This window comes from Ascochyta rabiei, chromosome 1, assembly GCF_004011695.2.
Source record: "Ascochyta rabiei chromosome 1, complete sequence".
In the NCBI taxonomy this organism is placed as follows: Eukaryota; Fungi; Ascomycota; class Dothideomycetes; order Pleosporales; family Didymellaceae; genus Ascochyta; species Ascochyta rabiei.
In genome coordinates, this window is record NC_082405.1 from 3046474 (window position 1) to 3063948 (window position 17475).

The 17475-nt window shown below is 54.0% G+C and overlaps 8 protein-coding genes across 8 annotated transcripts, besides 11 other annotated features; 5 read left to right on the forward strand and 3 right to left on the reverse strand.

Annotated features, from left to right (window-relative positions):
• Nucleotides 1-2778: part of a mobile genetic element that runs on past the window's edge.
• Nucleotides 268-713: a mobile genetic element.
• Nucleotides 1141-1253: a mobile genetic element.
• Nucleotides 1144-1283: a mobile genetic element.
• EKO05_0000917 (uncharacterized protein) lies at nucleotides 2162-2461 on the reverse strand (the record flags this gene model as incomplete). The annotated part of the gene is made up of 1 exon (XM_059635527.1): nucleotides 2162-2461. One exon carries the CDS (start codon nucleotides 2459-2461, stop codon nucleotides 2162-2164), a length of 300 nt encoding a protein of 99 aa, XP_059491510.1.
• Nucleotides 2480-2496: a tandem repeat.
• Nucleotides 2496-2569: a tandem repeat.
• A 1352-nt stretch (nucleotides 2779-4130) lies between the features above and the next one.
• On the forward strand, nucleotides 4131-5199 carry EKO05_0000918 (uncharacterized protein; the record flags this gene model as incomplete). The annotated part of the gene is made up of 2 exons (XM_038936544.1): nucleotides 4131-4311; nucleotides 4589-5199. 2 exons carry the CDS (start codon nucleotides 4131-4133, stop codon nucleotides 5197-5199), a joined length of 792 nt encoding a protein of 263 aa, XP_038803460.1.
• Nucleotides 5200-6166: 967 nt separating this feature from the next.
• Nucleotides 6167-6227: a tandem repeat.
• A 57-nt stretch (nucleotides 6228-6284) lies between these two features.
• Nucleotides 6285-7926, forward strand: EKO05_0000919 (Glycogen phosphorylase; the record flags this gene model as incomplete). The annotated part of the gene is made up of 5 exons (XM_059635528.1): nucleotides 6285-6488; nucleotides 6570-6771; nucleotides 6821-6898; nucleotides 6951-7712; nucleotides 7763-7926. 5 exons carry the CDS (start codon nucleotides 6285-6287, stop codon nucleotides 7924-7926), a joined length of 1410 nt encoding a protein of 469 aa, XP_059491511.1.
• A 55-nt stretch (nucleotides 7927-7981) lies between these two features.
• On the forward strand, nucleotides 7982-9235 carry EKO05_0000920 (Glycogen phosphorylase; the record flags this gene model as incomplete). The annotated part of the gene is made up of 1 exon (XM_059635529.1): nucleotides 7982-9235. One exon carries the CDS (start codon nucleotides 7982-7984, stop codon nucleotides 9233-9235), a length of 1254 nt encoding a protein of 417 aa, XP_059491512.1.
• A 447-nt stretch (nucleotides 9236-9682) lies between these two features.
• On the forward strand, nucleotides 9683-10725 carry EKO05_0000921 (uncharacterized protein; the record flags this gene model as incomplete). Its single annotated transcript, XM_038936440.1, has 4 exons — nucleotides 9683-9727; nucleotides 9787-9838; nucleotides 9892-10416; nucleotides 10478-10725. The coding sequence occupies 4 exons, from the start codon at nucleotides 9683-9685 to the stop codon at nucleotides 10723-10725; spliced, it is 870 nt and encodes a 289-aa protein (XP_038803462.1).
• Nucleotides 10726-11236: 511 nt separating this feature from the next.
• Nucleotides 11237-11312: a tandem repeat.
• EKO05_0000922 (uncharacterized protein) lies at nucleotides 11267-12265 on the reverse strand (the record flags this gene model as incomplete). The annotated part of the gene is made up of 1 exon (XM_038936589.2): nucleotides 11267-12265. The coding sequence occupies one exon, from the start codon at nucleotides 12263-12265 to the stop codon at nucleotides 11267-11269; it is 999 nt and encodes a 332-aa protein (XP_038803463.2).
• Nucleotides 11431-11458: a tandem repeat.
• Nucleotides 12266-13334: 1069 nt separating the features above from the next.
• EKO05_0000923 (uncharacterized protein) lies at nucleotides 13335-14297 on the reverse strand (the record flags this gene model as incomplete). The annotated part of the gene is made up of 1 exon (XM_038944839.1): nucleotides 13335-14297. The coding sequence occupies one exon, from the start codon at nucleotides 14295-14297 to the stop codon at nucleotides 13335-13337; it is 963 nt and encodes a 320-aa protein (XP_038803464.1).
• Nucleotides 14297-14353: a tandem repeat.
• Nucleotides 14354-16079: 1726 nt separating this feature from the next.
• Nucleotides 16080-16132: a tandem repeat.
• Nucleotides 16133-16153: 21 nt separating this feature from the next.
• On the forward strand, nucleotides 16154-17404 carry EKO05_0000924 (Tyrosinase; the record flags this gene model as incomplete). Its single annotated transcript, XM_038936613.1, has 3 exons — nucleotides 16154-16837; nucleotides 16893-17147; nucleotides 17204-17404. 3 exons carry the CDS (start codon nucleotides 16154-16156, stop codon nucleotides 17402-17404), a joined length of 1140 nt encoding a protein of 379 aa, XP_038803465.1.
• Between the last annotated feature and the right edge of the window lie 71 nt (nucleotides 17405-17475).

Below are 17475 nucleotides of genomic sequence, written 5' to 3' on the forward strand. Positions count from 1 at the left end.
GGTTGTGAGCTGATTACTATGAGATTCTCAGCAGGTATTGCTTGTACTGGGTCCATCCGGCGCGGCATCAGCGCCTGGGTTGGCGCTAAGGCACTGGGTATATTGCCATCAAGCCGCTCAAATAGCGATGGATCGCGACGATTACCTCGTCTGCCTAAGCCAGCTGTGTGGCGGCGAGCCTCGTTGCGTTTTTGACGCTCAACACGAGGCTCTAGAGGTCTTAATAGCGGCGGAATTGTTGCAGATTGTGTTGTTATAGATTGTAAGCGATCAACCCACCAGTGTAGGTCAAAATCGCTAGGTTGTAGCGAGCCCGATCGCTCTAATATTGCAGCAAGCCTGTGCCAATAAGGCATGCCAAGCGACTGTGTATAAGTGCCTGTACAGGGCTTCAATTGGTGGTTTATAGAGTCGCGGAGTCGCAGATCGTTGCAGGCAAGAGAGTACTGTTTTGCTGTCAAAGCCAGCGCGTGGCGAGTAATCCGAGTAACAACGCCAGCAAAGATAGGGTGCTGGCAATCAGCTCGGATACCTCGATTCTGCATGGAATTAAGGTAGTTAAGGTGCTCTGATTGCTCTGTGTACAATAATTTGAGCTTGTAAAACAACCAAAGTACGTCAGCAGTGCTGCCATTAAGCCATAATTTGATAACCCGGTGTGCTCCTTCAACCTTGCTCGTTGCAAGGAGGTCATAATGGAGGTTCTGGTTTACCTAGTAGTTAACAAGCTTGTCTTTGTGGTAGCTAAACCAGTATCGATCGAGGTACCTATAGGCGGCTGGGGAGAGTTTTTTAATAGCAGCAAAGTTAAGCTTGTATTCCTCCTCTGTTTTTAAGTATAGAGTCTTGTAATAGAGCTCTGTAAACGTCAGCGTACTCTCTGTATCTACCCATCTTGTCCCTTCACAACGACGGCCAAACTGAGTTGTTAAGACCTGCCTAACGTAGCTGAGGACGTCCTTGTTCATGTGCCATCTACACATAACAATCTTAGGCCAATTAAACACTGAATTAAGCGCGTTAATAGCAGCTGGGTTGTTTTCTGTGATAAACAGGCGTACATTAATACCCTCTGCGTTGAACAGCTCGTGTAACTGGTTAAAAACCCATCAAAATGCTGGCTTATCCTTTTAACGCACAAGGACAACCCCAAGGTAGTTTGTACGATTGTTGCTGTTTAAGCCTACTAAATTAAGCATTAGCATGCCGTATTTGTTTGTCTTAAAGGTGCAGTCGAAGAGGAGGACGTCTGGTGACTTCTTAAAGTTCGTGAGGCATTCAGGGGCAATTATAAGGAGAAATTTGATGTGTTATTGCGCGTTAACCTCTATTCTAATATATCGTTAGTTGTTTTTGGCCCGTGCAGTGACTGTGCGGAGTCCGTGCGGCGACCGTGCGCGCGCAATCCAGCCAATTAGAGGCCACCGTTTCAATATTAGATCCTCAACACTATAGAAATATCGTGAGATTGCATATACCAATGCCACCACCCACACTCGTCCATCTCTAGCACTAACTGCTCCACCTTTGTTTTTATGCCTAGCTTTATCCTTAAGGCCTTCCAATACTCGTTGCGGACGTCTTACCGTGTCCAACTTTGTCCTGGAAATGCTGCCTTAATCGCGCTGAGGGCGGGTGCAGCCCCTCTAGAGCTCTGGATAATAGAGACAACAGTCACCCGCTCCTCGTTGGTAAGCTCTCTTGTCTCTCTTCTGTTCTGAGCAAAGACAAACCTGTCCTTAACAGGAGGATGGTTGTGTATACACGATTTGCGCTCTTCTATGTGTAGGACTCTCTAAACTGACGTCTCTAGGTTTCCGCTATTATCAGCAGCCAGCCAAAACGCTATTAGACAGTCAGTACGCGTGCTAGCAGCTCCGCGACGCTTAACTGCACTGTTACTATTATTAACTCTCTTTGATAGTATCTTACGTCGCCCAGCGTTGCTGCAAGCCATCCGTAGACGGTAACGTCCTCCTCTTGACCATTTATCACGCCTATATGAGACACCGTAGTCCTTCGCCTATTAAAGCACTGCAGCTTCTGCGTCATCTAGGGTCTCGTACGAGGCCTCTAGAGGCGGCTCATGGTCTCGGAGTTTGTACAGAGTGTTATCCCACAACCTATTAAGGTCTACTTCGGCGACTAGTAGGTTGCGGCGTTAACGTTTTCGAGCTCTATAGGCGCGTCGACGGACCGTGCGACCAGGTACAATATCTCCAGCGTTGTTGTGATCGCTAGGAGTCTCTGACCTGTCCTCTTCTTCACCCAACGCGTCGCTAACAGCAGTACTCTCTCCAGCAACACTAGACGCTGGTGTTGCTGGCCGTGACAGCCGCGAGACGACAGAATCCTCATCCGAAACACCCCAATCGCCAGGGGACGGCAATCGCGACGGCGAGTACAATTGTGCGCCCTGGGCCGCTGGCGGCAGCGACGACAACAACGACAACGGAGGCATGGCGATAGCGTTGATGATAACAACAACAACAACAAGATGGAGATGGCAATAGAGATGGCAATAGCGTCAATGATGACAACAACAAGATGGAGATGGAGATAGAGATGGCTGACGCGTCGATGAGGCCTTAGATGAGGCGTCAAACGTCGCGTTAAGCGTCACAAAAGTTATGTAAGACGTATCACCTTTAGCAAAACGCTCTAACAGCTATATTTGTATAGTAATTAAGCTATTTCAGGCACTCGGGCGAGGCGGCGCGTCTTGGCTGCCTTATGGGGGCGTACGTTACCATATATGGGGGTGCACGTTAACAACTCCCCGTTGCTATGCCTTCTTGTGCTGGCTTGGTACTAGCGCAATGGGTCTGTCAATACCTGTTGTATGGGCCAGCACATCTCACATGCATGTGAAGGATCTCGGAACATTGAAGCGAAGCACGATCCCCTCACCACAATTCCTAGGAGTTTTTCATCAGTCGCTATGCCCGGATAGACCATATCCATGTTGCGTTTGCGGTGTAGCGTGGGAACGTGCGCAGGGATATCACCGACTTGAAGGTTAGCAGGCGGGTGCGTAGCCTTTGGCGGCCTGGTAGAAGGTGTATGCCTGTCGAAGGAGGAGCATGCAAATGTACGATGCGCCCGAGCTCTCGTATACGCTGTCGTACCGCGACTCAAAGACGCCGCTGCGCCGCCGCGCGGAGGCAGACTGTGTTGAGATTAATTGGCGGTGAGTGCGTTGGAGACTCGGATGCTCATTGCTCGGGTGGAGGGTGCGGTAGGTGCGTGGGTGGCGTGATGGTATTGAGCAGAAGGACCGCTTCGCGATGTGAAACGTTCCACATCCGTCTTTCCAGCGGATGTGGTGCAGACGTGTGTGCCAGTGGTGAGCATGCGTGTGGCGGACTCAGTCATCGACGTCCCCACGACCCTTAAGCCACCAACGGACACTGGCCGGGACGGGCGGCCTTAGGCGAAGCTTTGCATGCGAAATTAATCAAACCTTGTACCGGTATTTCCATACAGCAGTAGATTGGAATGCAGATCTGGAGAACCATCAGGCTTGGTAGAGTGCGATTGCGTCGTTGTGTAGGAGATCGCGCCATGGCGAGAGCATTCCTGTGCGGGGTGCTTCTTTGGCTGCCAGGAGAGGAAGGCACTGATGCAGGCAGACCGCCCACCATCTTCCACTGGACAGGCTTTGCCGACCTCGCAAACACCTGGCAGCATCCGCAATTGCGTCTGACCGTGCGGCTACTGCCCGAAGATTCAATTTTCGCTTGCATACCCCCTACTGCACAGGCTAGCGCGCTAGGTGTTCAGGCAGGGCTTGGTGTTGCGGCAGGGAGACCGATACGGGTCAAGGAGCTACACGGAGCTAGCGAGCACCGTCAGCCGCTTCACCGTTTCGAATACTGTCGTCTTTTTGGAAGAGCAGTATATAGCGCCGTGAATGCCCTCGTTGTCAGGCTTTTTGTTCTTCTCCCTTCGCCGACTACTCCAAAGCTACCACGACGTTTCGATTCTTTGCTCCGCGATTCAACAAACCGAAACACTGGAATGATCATCCAAGCAACACATCGACCATCGCCATATAACTCGACCCTGATTCGCATCTGAGATTGCTACAACCTCGCACCAAGAGCCAAACACCAAGATCGACTTTCAGTATGGAACTCTCGCCAGCTTTCTCCATCAACAGCGACATGACCGACGAGGAATTGGATCTGTATTTCGCAACTTGCGGTTCACTGTCCAACTTGCCTACCCCTCCACCCGCAAAGGAGCACCCTGCAGAGAAGCACGCATCGCCAGCATTACAGGTGCACGAGTTTGCTCCTGAACTACAAGGTCAGTCTCCCATCCAACACCGCACAATTGCACGTGCGACATTTCCCTTCAGAGCCAAGTTTGTTGTTGGTCTTGCACATGTGGGACTTGCTCGGCTGAGCGACGTGCCCCTGCATGCTAGCACGAACCGACTCGCGCGACGTCATAGCAGTCTAATCTCCTTTTCTGCTCGAACCCACATTCCACGGTGTTCCTGTCGATCGATGATTTCTCTCGTCAATGCTTGCCCTACTCGCCACACCCATTATTGGACACCAATGCTAACTACTATCTTTAGCACACGCTACCCATCTTGCCAACCTTGTCCCGTTCAACGTCTCCACAAACCGGCCTTCTGTGTCTAGCATCCGCAGCTTTCTGGAACGATCATGCCTACCAGACGAGGTTGTCGCGTTTGCTGCTTGCATCCTTGATGGCCTATCGGACCGCTTCGTTGCTACGTGGCGCGAGACCCTGTTGCCGTCCGACTTCGTCAGGGACCTTAAGTTTTTTATGAAGACCGACACATGTCATCATGCCTCCGTCAGCCCAGACGTCCTTGTTCTTGCTGCCTTGTCTCTTGCGCACGGTTTCTTCAGCGACACCCGTCGCTCTGCCCACTACTGGGCAGTGGGCATGAGCCGTGGTCAATTTTCCATTCAGGAGCTTGAGGCCACCAAGCGGTCGATCCTTCAGGACATGGACTACCGCCTTTGCCGCGTTACTGAAGGCATGATGAACAGCATGCTGCAAGAGATGCAGCGTGCAGAGACGTTGCCTACGGCAGCAGCCCCGATCAACGAGAACGACACCGTTACAAAGACCAGTCGTCGTCGAAATTTTTCCATCGACTTATCAGGCACATCCATGTGGAAGAATGGTGTTCAAACGCCAGAACCCAGCCCTTGAGCCGCAGAAGTCGTGGCTTTAATATCTGCAGCGCTCTTCGTCGCACTTTAGCATTGGCTTCGCTTCTCTTGTTGCGCTTACGATACCCACATTTTTGCAGCATTTTCAGCCATTGAGCATTTCAGCAGTGTCGACATCAAGGAGTTTATGAGCGTGTTTATCGTAAGGAGGATCGAACTCAGTGGCCTCGTCTTTTGTCTTGTCTGCACGATACCCTGTACACATGGTAGCTGTTGTTATAGCACCATCTAGCATCTAGCATTCTTGTAGCGTATGTCCTCGCACAACTGTGTCTCTAATACATTTTCTTCCAGAGATGTCAACACGTAGACTGCATCGATTTTCGTGACTTGACAGTGTGTGTGAGGCTGATATTGGACAATGACTCTCGTGCTGTCCCTGTCCGGAGCCGCACACCGCTAGCCCGAGCTTTCCTCCGCGTTCAGCGTTCGCAGACGTCACGTTTGCTTCCCCTCCATCACACCACCGACATCCGGCCATGTTCGAGTTACGACTTGACGCGACAAACCCCTCTAGCGCGCGAACGTCCCCTCCAGGATGCCACAAGCGCATTAGATGCACTCTCATTCGAGTTAGCCAGACGTTTCGCGATTGAAATTCTGGCTGGTGAGAGATCTGGGTTGCGCCTACTACCCCACATTAGTTCAAGTCGCCCAACCGTGCGCCAAGCTGCATCTGTCGCGCAGCTCAACAGTGCTGCTAGCTGCTGTCAGCTCGATCGCTTCCCCACGTTCGATTATAGCTGTCTCTTGTCTCCTGATATTAATTGACCTGTGATCGCGCTTCGCTCCTACTGCTTGCCTGCCTGAAGCTCTCGTTCCTGCGGCATCAACACCCGCAACACCCGTTGCCATACGTTTCCTTGGCTATAAACACTCACACCACCGCGCATACGTACAAGCTTGGCTATCTTTCCCTGAGCTCCCGGCGCTTACCCAAACACACTTCTCTCTTCCCTCCTCTCCTCTCCTCTTCTCACAATTCGTCCCTCAACCCCTCCATCTCCTGTGCGACACCGACATTCACTCAGCAACTCGCCTTTCTCTGCAATTGACATCCTAAAGATGGCGACTGCTGCTTCCTCGTCGTCACCCCGGGAGCGCCGCCCCTCGACGAGCGCTCCGCTTGCTGACCTGAAGGGTCCCGTTGGGCCTGCGAACTTCACTCGCCCCAAGCACAAGAGGACCGTGACCGGTTTCGGTCCCAGCGAAATCAAGGCTGTTGAGAACAGCATCCCAGAGCCCCAGCGTGAGGCTTGGAGGAAATTCGTAAGTCAATCGGTCCTCAGAGTACCCACCGTGATTGCGGGGTAGCTCCCTAGCAAATGTGGGGTCCTGACAAGGAAACAGATGCCCAAGCCTTTCTCTACATCGGACGAATTCAACAAAGAGACTGTACGTCACATTGAGACTACCCTCGCTCGTTCGCTGTTCAACTGCGATGAATCGGCTGCGTACGCTGGAACCGCCCTGGCGTTCAGGGATCGTCTGGTTTTGGATTGGAACAAGACACAACAGAGCCAGACGTTTGCTGACCAGAAGCGCGTATACTGTGAGATGGCTTAACAGGCAATTTATAGAAGGGTAACTGACGCATACAGATCTGTCCCTGGAGTTTCTGATGGGACGAGCTCTAGATAATGCTATGCTCAACGTTGAGCAGAAGGATATTGCTACTAGTAAGTTTCATTCTCCAAAATTCGGCCATTTGCTCCGCTAATATCTCCCCAGAGGGTCTCTCCGACCTTGGTTTCCGTATGGAGGATGTCGTTTCTCAAGAGCATGACGCTGCTCTTGGTAACGGTGGTCTCGGACGCCTTGCCGCCTGCTTCCTCGATTCTATGGCTTCCTTGAACTACCCGGCTTGGGGCTACGGACTGCGATACCGATACGGTATCTTCAAGCAGGAGATTGTCGACGGTTACCAGGTCGAAGTCCCTGACTACTGGCTCGACTTCAACCCGTGGGAGTTCCAGAGACACGACATTACAGTTGATATCCAGTTCTACGGTCACGTAAATCGCTGGCAAGACGACGAGGGCAAGCAGCAGTGCTCTTGGGAGGGCGGCGAGATTGTACAGGCTGTAGCTTACGATGTCCCGGTTCCTGGCTACAAGACTGGCACATGCAACAACCTCCGTCTCTGGGGTAGCAAGGCTGCCAGCGGTGAGTTTGACTTCCAGAAGTTCAACTCTGGCGAGTACGAGAGCTCAGTGGCAGATCAGCAGCGTGCTGAGACTATCTCTGCTGTTCTGTACCCCAACGACAACCTCGAGCGCGGAAAGGAGCTTCGTCTTAAGCAGCAATACTTCTGGTGCGCCGCATCGCTCTACGACATCGTTCGCCGTTTCAAAAAGAGCAAGCGCGCGTGGAGCGAGTTTCCTAACCAGGTCGCTATCCAGCTAAATGACACCCACCCGACTCTGGCCATTCCTGAACTTCTGAGGATATTGGTCGATATTGAGGGTCTGGACTGGGATGATGCGTGGAACAGTAAGTCGCTGGGAGGTATTCAGATCTTGTGCGAGCACTAACGGTTGTAGTCGTGCAGAAGACTTTCGGCTACACTAACCACACGGTCCTCCCTGAGGCGCTCGAGAAGTGGTCTGTTCCTCTGATGCAGCATCTCCTCCCCCGCCATCTCCAAGTAAGTTTGAATTCTCCAGGCCAATATCAAGTCGCTGACTGTCTCCACGATAATTTATGATATCAACCTGAACTTCCTCCAATTTGTTGAGCGCAACTTTCCCAACGACCGCGAGATGCTCGGACGGGTGTCGATCATCGAGGAATCACAACCCAAGATGGTCCGAATGGCCTACTTGGCTTTGATTGGTTCCCACAAAGTCAATGGTGTTGCTGAGCTGCACTCTGATCTGATCAAAACCACTATTTTCAAGGACTTTGTCAAGATCTACGGACCTGACAAGTTCACCAATGTTACCAACGGCATCACACCACGCAGATGGCTGCACCAGGCCAACCCCAGACTTTCAGAGCTCATTGCTTCGAAACTCGGCGGCCATGAGTTCTTGAAGGACCTGACTCTCCTGCACAAGCTCGAAGCGTTCGTTGACGACAAAGAGTTTAGAAAGGAGTTCCGCGAAATCAAGTACGCCAATAAAATACGTCTAGCTCAGCATATCGAGGAGCACAACGGTGTCAAGGTCAATCCAGCAGCCCTCTTTGACGTCCAGGTCAAGCGCATTCACGAATACAAACGCCAACAGCTCAACATCTTCGGTGTAATCCACCGCTACCTCCAGATCAAGGCCATGTCACCTGAAGAGAGGAAGAAGCTTGCTCCTCGTGTGTCCATCTTTGGTGGCAAAGCTGCACCCGGATATTGGATGGCAAAGACGGTCATCCATCTCATCAACAAGGTCGGAGATGTTGTCAACAACGACAAGGACGTTGGCGATCTGCTCAAGGTCATCTTCTTGGAAGACTACAACGTCAGTAAAGCTGAGATCATCACACCTGCCAGCGATATCAGCGAACACATCTCTACTGCCGGTACTGAGGCCAGTGGCACAAGCAACATGAAGTTCTGTCTCAACGGTGGCCTTATCATCGGCACCTGCGACGGCGCTAACATCGAGATCACCCGCGAGATTGGTGAGGAGAATATCTTCCTCTTCGGTAACTTGTCCGAAGACGTCGAGGATCTCCGCCACGCGCACTTGTACAAGCACTACGAGCTCGAGCCGCAGCTCGCCAGGGTCTTCGACCATATCCACAAAGGCACATTTGGCGACGCTGAGCGCTTCTCTGCTCTGCTGAACAGCATCGTCGAGCACGGCGACTACTACCTTGTGTCTGACGACTTCGACTCTTACATCAAGACGCAAGAGTCGATCGACGAGAGCTACAAGAACACCGAGGAGTGGACAACGAAGACGATCTTGACAGTCGCACGTATGGGCTTCTTCACCAGCGACAGATGTATTGATGAGTACGCGGAGAGCATCTGGAACGTTGAGCCGCTCATTCCCAAAGATGAGCCTGCGCCGTAGATGGAGCCGAGGAGAGGCGTGGGGGGGCTTGGTCTCAGCTGCTGTTTAGATGGCTCAAGCAGGTCCACGTACTGGTAGAATGCTTCGATAAACTATGAATATCAACACTGTACTCCTGTGAAGAGAGCGTTTGGCCACTTCTTGTATGCGGATGCTTGGCCATCTCTGTGTAACTCCTGATGCTAGATTGCTGCCGATATTCGTATTACTTGCGAGCCCCCGGTACATCTCGTTCTACAATCACCCATACGGTGTGCAAGGGCAAGGGAGACGTGGTTCCTCAAAAGGCTCACCCAGCAGATGCAGGTTCATCTGCAGCCAATCAGCGGTGGCGGGCGGCTGGACCCTTGAAACTTGAAACGCGACGCGACGTACGTCAAGGGCCAGAGTGGCCGCTGAGCTCCAACAAGCTCACCACAAGCAAGTCGAGCTGCAAACACACCCACCATGGCAAATCGAGGCTACGATGTCGTCGTTGACGTCGACCAGGAGGTACGCCCTCCTCTCTCTGCATCCAACACCCCTACACAGCAGCACCTTACCCACCACAGGGCGACCTAGGCCATACCGACCTGCAGGAGGACCTTGAATTCCACAGCTCGAGTAAGCTTCACCCCGACCAAGCAGGCGCAACTGATGCTCATCCGGACATGCAGACTTCGAGAACACGCCCTCGACGCGTGGCGCCAAGATCCAGCCCGACTCGTCCTCGTTTCTTCCCCAGCCCGCAACCTCGTCCCCGGCGGGCTCGCGCAAACGTCTGCTCTGGACCCTCTCCTTCTACGCGCAAGCCTTTGATGTCGACACAGCAGAGGTCCTGCGCCGCTGCACCGCCACCATATATCCGCGCGCCAACTTCCTCGACGTCCTCGAGGGAAATCCGGATCTGTACGGCCCTGTGTGGATCGCGACGACGGTTGTTGTCATTCTCTTCCTGACAGGCACCATCAACCAGTATCTGGCGCACCAGGGCAAGGACCACTTTGCGTACGACTTCAAGCTGCTGAGCGGTGCGGCGGGGCTGGTCTACGGTTACACGGCGCTGGTGCCTGTGGGGCTCTGGGGCGTGCTGAAGTGGTATGGAAGCGAGAGCGCGAATCTGCTCGAGTGCGCGTGTCTGTACGGCTACGCAAATTTGGTGTGGATTGTCGTTGCACTGGTGAGCTGGAGTCCGATCAGCAGTAAGTCCCAGGATGATCCTATCTTTGCTCTCCCCTGCAGATGCATGTACTAACGAACCAGTCCTCAACTACACCTTCGTCGCCCTTGGCCTCGCCTTCTCCGCAACCTTCCTGCTGCGCAATCTCTACCCCGTCCTCAGCACCACCGAAGCAAAGACGTCCAAGATCCTGCTCGTCGTCGTGCTGGCGCTGCACGCTGGCTTTGCCATCGCCATCAAGGTCCTCTTCTTCGCTGCAACCAGCCCCGTGGGGCCAAACAAGGGGAACGACGAGAAGACGGATCCCGCGAGGATGATGTTGAGCATGTAAGAAGAAAGCAAGTGGGGGAGGGTGGGGAGGAAGTGGTGCATTGATGGATGATTAAGCTCGGCAGAGGGCTTTGGTACTCGCTATAGGGTGGCGTTGTGGGTTTCGGATATGCCTTAGATAGAGAATGGCGATAGTATCCATTCAAGCGAGGGTGAGATCGCAGAGTCCGTGTTGTACGCCTGTGTGATGCAAGTGTGGAATCCGCTTGGGCGCATATTGTATTCAACTACAAGGTAGACATTTCAGCACGACAGTACTTCGAGACCTGCCTTACCAACAAGACCTTGTAACCCAAGAACCTCTATCCAGTCCACGAATACAGAACAGCCAGGCTGCACAGAGGTAATCGACAGCTCCACCCCGTTGTCTTCGGACACGTACCAGGTAGCCCGACCAGACCTTGCAGAGCCCTCAGACTCAGAGCCACTGAGAGCAGCGAGCCCCCCACCCCCCACCTGCGCTCAAGACTAACACGGGTATCTCGTGCATAATATCAACCAGCCATCGGATCCAGCGGCAGCTAGTCTAGCGGCAGCGGCAGCTAGTCCAGCGGCAGCGGCAGAGGATCCAGCGGCGACGGCAACGGCTCGTCCCCCATTTCCATTCTCCACCACATATCGAAATACGGTGCATCGGCGCTGAAACCAAAGTAATCTGCGCCCTCACTCACCCCTGCATCCGGAGGGGCCCAAGTGAGCAAACCCTCATCTCCATCTCCATCTCCATCTCCATCGTCAACCTCTTCAATCTCAACAACAACCCGCTCCGGCCGCGGAGGCGCACACGTCAACACCGCCATCTGATCCTGCTCACTCCTACTCTCCTTAAACGCCGACGGTATGCTCGGAGCCGGTGACTCCACGGCGACTGGATCTGCGGCGAAGAACTGTCTCCGCGCTTTGACCACATGACGAGTTTGGTGCCTTGTGCGCCAGATTTCGCTGCTGAGGTCTTCTACCTTGCGTTTCAGCACTTTGGGATCCGGCGGGGGTTGCTCGGTCGATGAGGGTGGGGAGGGGAGGAAGGGGCCCCGTGGGGGGTCGGGGGTGAGGTTTAGTTTGTTGTGGAGCTGGCGGAGTTGGGATTCTAGAGCGTGTTTTTTGAGGGTGAGTTTGGCTACTTTGGCGGCGAGGACTGAGGTGGTGGTGGTGGAGGAGGAGGAGGAGGGGCGCGGAGGCTTTCGCTTTTGTGCTGGGGGTGCGGCGGAGGCGGTTAGGGTGCTGGCTGAGGCTGCTGAGTCGTAGGCTTCTTGGACTGCGCCACCTTCTTCTTGGCTGTACGTCTCGCCGTGGGGTGAAGTAACCCGTCTTGGAGTGTCGGGGCTGTCGGTGTGTGCTGGACTTGAGATCGACGTGTGGATGTCCTCTAAACCAGACCTATGCGACTCCTCGATGAGCTCAGGGTCTATTTCAAGGACTTCCACCGGAGGTATCTCTGAAGGTGGCTGGCCGAGTGGTAGCGAGGGAAACGCTGCTGGTCGGAGCGTGCTTGACTTTGTGTTGGTACGTCGAGCGTGAAAAGCAACCCACTCAGGGGGCATGTCGAATTCTCTGCGTTGAGATTAGTGAATCTTGTATTGCAGCAGAGCCCTGAATTATGAGCATCGAACCAACATAACAAGACAAGAGAAATACTGCTTTGCTTCACTCACTTCATGTCGAATATCCAGTCATCCCACAACGCTCTGCGAATACCAGTGGTGAGCCTTTTCCAGACCAACGCTCGAAAGGCACCGGAATGTCAGACGAAACAACAACAGAGAGTCCTCCTCTACACGAACACAACCTGTCAGCTCTCCACCGAAAAACGCACCCATGGTTGTAGAGTACCACTAACACCATCTGAACCAAACCACCAAGACCACATACAACTACGCTTCAGCCGTACGTCTATTCCCATAAGATTCGACACCCAGGCTGCTAAGCGTATACCGAAGAAATATGATAGGACCCAAGATAGGTCGTGCTGGTCCGCGTTCCGTGGTTTGACATGCCCAAGATGGAAAGTATGGAAAACAGTGGGTATCAGGACCAGAGCTTTGCGACTGCCATGGTAAAACGAGTACTAACCTCAGTGCTTTCAGTCACTATCATTTGGTGTGCTGGTGGCATTTTGGCAGGCAATGAAAGCTGACTGCAGCGCAGGGTTATGGTTCGACGGTTGATGCACAGCAGCAGTGCTTTACTGGGCCGCTTGGCTGTGAATCATTGCGTCGGTTTCGTTGCAACGCAGAACCTGGACGAGTGTATCATTCAAGGGCGTCTATGAGGCAGGAGCGAGCAGACATGAAACGTGATGTAGGTATACTCAGCTGTGTGGATTCGGAGTCACGCAAAAATGCACACAGCGCGCCTATTCATGCAAAGGAGCCAGCAGATCTAACGGCCAGGCAGACGTGATGCATGATTGATAACTCTCGCCTATGCGTGGCCAACTGCAGCCACCCAAACTCAGGAATCGCAGCCTTCGCAGTACATGCAGCATCTGCCACTTGTATTATCACGGATGCATAGTCGATAAAAAACGCCAATAGCATGCAGGGTATCGTGTAAATGAAAAACGCCGCCTTACAGAAACATACCACACTTGCAGCCGTGGTGAGACTCCACCTAGGAGGTCTGGAAAGGAGTGTTGTCGCGACCCTGGAATCGGAGAGCGTCCGAAGGGTCCAGACTGTCCTCCATATCTACGTCATCGTCATCACGGGTGTCTTCAATAGACCGCTTGGACTTTGCGGTTGAAGAGGGCTGCAAAGACGAGGTGCATTGATTGTAGCCACGGGCAATGTTGTTGGGTTGGCGATGCTGCGCATTGAAGCTTGACACAGAGCGCCGAGCCTGCAGGATGTCCCAATAGGACTGTAGGATATTCTTGATTGCGTCGTCAAAGTTTACGCAGAAGCGCTGAGCCTGGCAGACTTGCATTGCTTTGATGAAGTCGAAGTTGTCAAGGGTCTCCATGAGGTATGCCGCCACCACAGCAGCCGACTTCTCGTTGCCTGACTCGCAAAAGACCAGCACCTTGCCGAGCGTGGGCTGGCCTGTCTGCTCCAAGGCGTGCTGGCGAACCCTTGCGACGTGCTCGTTGATGATCCTTGTGGTGTCGTGGAATCGGCCAATGAGGGCGTGGTAGGTGGGGGTTTCGATGGTAGCTACGGAAAGACCGGCGTCACGCGCTGCTTGCAAGGCGCCGCTCATGCTGTTGTGTCGCGAGCGAATGGCAAGCACCATTGTGATTCCCTCGCGCGCGAAGAAGTCCTTGTCCTTGGAGGCAACCATTGGGCCCAGGAACAGCCAGGGCAGGATCATCTGCGCCTGTCTGCGGCGCTCGTACGCCCATTCAATCAGCGTGTTTCTCTGGACAATGTCCTCCAGGGCCAGGTGTTTCAGAAAGCCCATGTCGAGCCCCTCAGACCCCTCGCCCACCACGAGGCCTGGCATATCGGTGGAGAGCGTCGGCGGGGGTACGACGACGCGTGGCGGCGTGGGCAGACGGTACGTGTATTCGTGGTGGGTGCGCATCGCCATGCCAAGTGAGCTGCGCATGGGCGACTCTTCCCGTGTGCTCGCCATGGTGGTGGGTGGTGGGTGTTGGCGCTTGGTGGCTGCGGTAAAGGTAGCGGTGGTGGACGGACGAAGTGGGGGATAATCGCGCTATCACGGGACGCACTATCACGGGACGCACGCGCTAAGCAGGAAGGCTGTGGACGGGCGTATGGCTCTTGGATCAATGTTCTGTGGTGAAAGACTGCAGTGTACTCTGCAGCTTGGGAGCTTGGGAGGAGCTGCGGGAAGGTGCGTATAGACACACCCGCAGGCAACCGCGCTCGCGTGGTGCACAGACAACCTACTCACTGTGTGCTGATGGCGGCAGCCAGACCGAGTGAGGTCCTGCGTCCAGCTCGCGACGGCTGCCCATCTTCAGGGCGCGAGAGATCCGAGCATCGCCAAGGCACAACTAGAGAGACGTGACGACAGACATAGATGTGAACACAAAGTGGACGTTCATCAACCAGCGGACGGCTAACCGCAAAGGGTAGCGCTAACGGCCGTCTACCAATGGCACCACCACGACCTGTGCTGTCGACTCTTCGCCGAAGCTCGAGTTCTTCTTACCATGGTGATCGCAACCCCGATGCATCCCAAGGTTGCACAAGGCCATCGTCGCACGTGGATACGTGTTCGCCTTGTACTATTGATGCTGTGCTCCCTCTCCATCCCACCTGCCCTCCTTGGCTCCAACCATCTTTGCTAACCATCCGGTCACAGCTTCCAATCCAACCTTCTTCACCTGGGGGCTGGTGCACAAGTGAACACCACAGTGATAGCGGCGCCGCCTGGTCAAAACACTTCCAAACACGCGGAACGCTGAGAGCATCTTCCTGGCAATCATAGCAGTGGCGTCCACAGTCCTCCTTTACCAGCAGTCATCCCACCGCGCGCAAAACCGGCGAGCAATACATCCACTGTAACTCGTATCACCACAAGCTAACCGCAGCGCTCAATCAACTGGACACGGCGGCATCATGCCAAGCGGCGGGTCGACAGCCCTGCAATCCGCTGTCATGGAAAGGAGTCGGTGGAGCAAGCGGATCCAACGTGCGGGTCCACAGGTTCACTGGATGATTACAGTGGCAGCACGAGAGAGGGCCAACACGAGGCTGTTGGTACCTAGCCCGCATGTCACACGACCATCGTCTCCTCGGCTGGTGCTGTGATGCGGGGTGCACGGCTATTCAGCCGCTGCGCTGCGAGTCACGGAGCCAACGACGACTACTCAATCACTCTGCATCCACGTCATCTCATCGCCGAAGCGGAAGGTTTTGCGTGCTTCCTCCAGGTGTGGCAGCGACTACCTATTTTTATACACGTGCCGAACACGAGCTGTCACACGCAATCATCTGCGGGAGCCCGGCACGGGACATTTTTGATGGGTCCAAAAGGAGGCTGGCCGCATCACCAGAACGATTTAGCGACCCTGTCCCCGCCACGGAGATTGTAAATCCCATGCAGGCCACGCAAGGCCCAAGTGACGACCCGCACAAAGAACAAGCCACGAGCCTGTTGTGATTTGGTGCACCGGTGCAAAAAGCTTATCATCTGCCTGCTGGGCCACGCGCCTTTCTTGCCAATACGACATTACAGCTTGGGCCCCGGTCTTCATCTGCGATGGTCCGCGGACGAGCGTCAAGGGTTGTGTACAATCAGGCAGGTGGTCCTAATCCCATCGTTCCAGCAACATGGCACCGCTGCGGCTGGTGAAGATAAGAAAGTCGGTCTGTCCCGATGTTGGAAACTCAGCAGCGATCTTCACTTCCTGCCAACACTCGTTCGACCCTACACTCGCTGAGCGCAACAACAACAACAACAACTACTACTACTACTACTTACATACCTAATTCTAATACCGCTCGACTGCCCTTCACACCATGCACATCTCAATCGCAACCGCCTTGTCGGCTGCAACACTAGTGTCTGGCGCCGCCATCAAGCGACAGAATGTGCCCTCTGAGTCTGTCCCATTGACATCGCTCTTCCCGGCGTTGCCTCTCTCCATCTTCGAGCAGACTGCAGGACACACATTGACCCTCGAGGAAGCCATTGCTGGAGTGAACCTCACCGAAAAGATCAATGACCTCGCCGGCAAGGTCGAGGACAAGGTCGAGGACACCCTCGATAACCTCGACAACCTCATCGCACCCAACATGAAAGTCAAAGTGGCTGCTGCCGCTGCTACATGCTCCACTGTCCGTGTTCGTCAGGAGTGGGACTCGGTTTCCACGAGTGACAGGCAAAACTTTGTGGACGCGCTCAAGTGCTTGATGGGCAAGGCCCCCTCTGGCCAATTCGCAGCCTCCAAGAGCCGCTACGAAGACTTTGTTGCCCTGCACCAGACCCTTACACCCAGGGTACACCAGAACGCGAAGTTCCTGCTGTGGCACAGGTATTACCTCTGGACGTTCGAACAAATCCTCCGGGATGACTGCGGCTTCACCGGCCCCCTACCATGGTTCGATGAGACCAAGTACGCTGGAAAGTTCTCCCAGTCTTCCATCTTCTCCAGCCAGTGGATGGGTGGCATCGCACTCAACGGCAACTGTGTCACGGACGGCGTAAGTGAACCACGTTCCACAACTCTGTGACCTAGATCACTGACTACCAATTTAGCAATTCGCCAACCTGGCGATCAATGTTGGACCTGGCACAGGTAACCAGCCTCATTGCCTTGCCCGTAACGGCGACAGCGCCAAGACAATCAATACCGGCCAGTCCATGGTCGACGCTTGCAACTCTCGCGCCACCTTTGCCGACATGGCCAGCTGCTCTGAAGGCGGTGCTCACGCCTGGGGCCACAACGGCATCGGCGCTGTCATGCTGGACGTCTACGGCTCGCCCGCCGACCCAACCTTCTGGCTGCACCACGTAAGTTCCACTTTCACTCGTACCTTTGTGTGCCAGAATACTGACAATATCTGCAGGGCTTCATCGACCGCAACTTCCGCATCTGGCAGAACCAGAACGCTGGTGTTCGCACGACTACCATCGATGGCAACGACATCGATGGCAACGCGCTGACGCTCGACAACACCATCAACGTGTACGACTTCAGGCCGGATGTCAAGATCAGGGATATTCTTGATACCGCTGGCCCTACCCTTTGCTACAAGTACAACTACTAAGAGAGACTGTTTTGTAGATACCCTTCTTGTTTATAGATTTTTGTCACGATGATAATGAGTAATATCGTTGA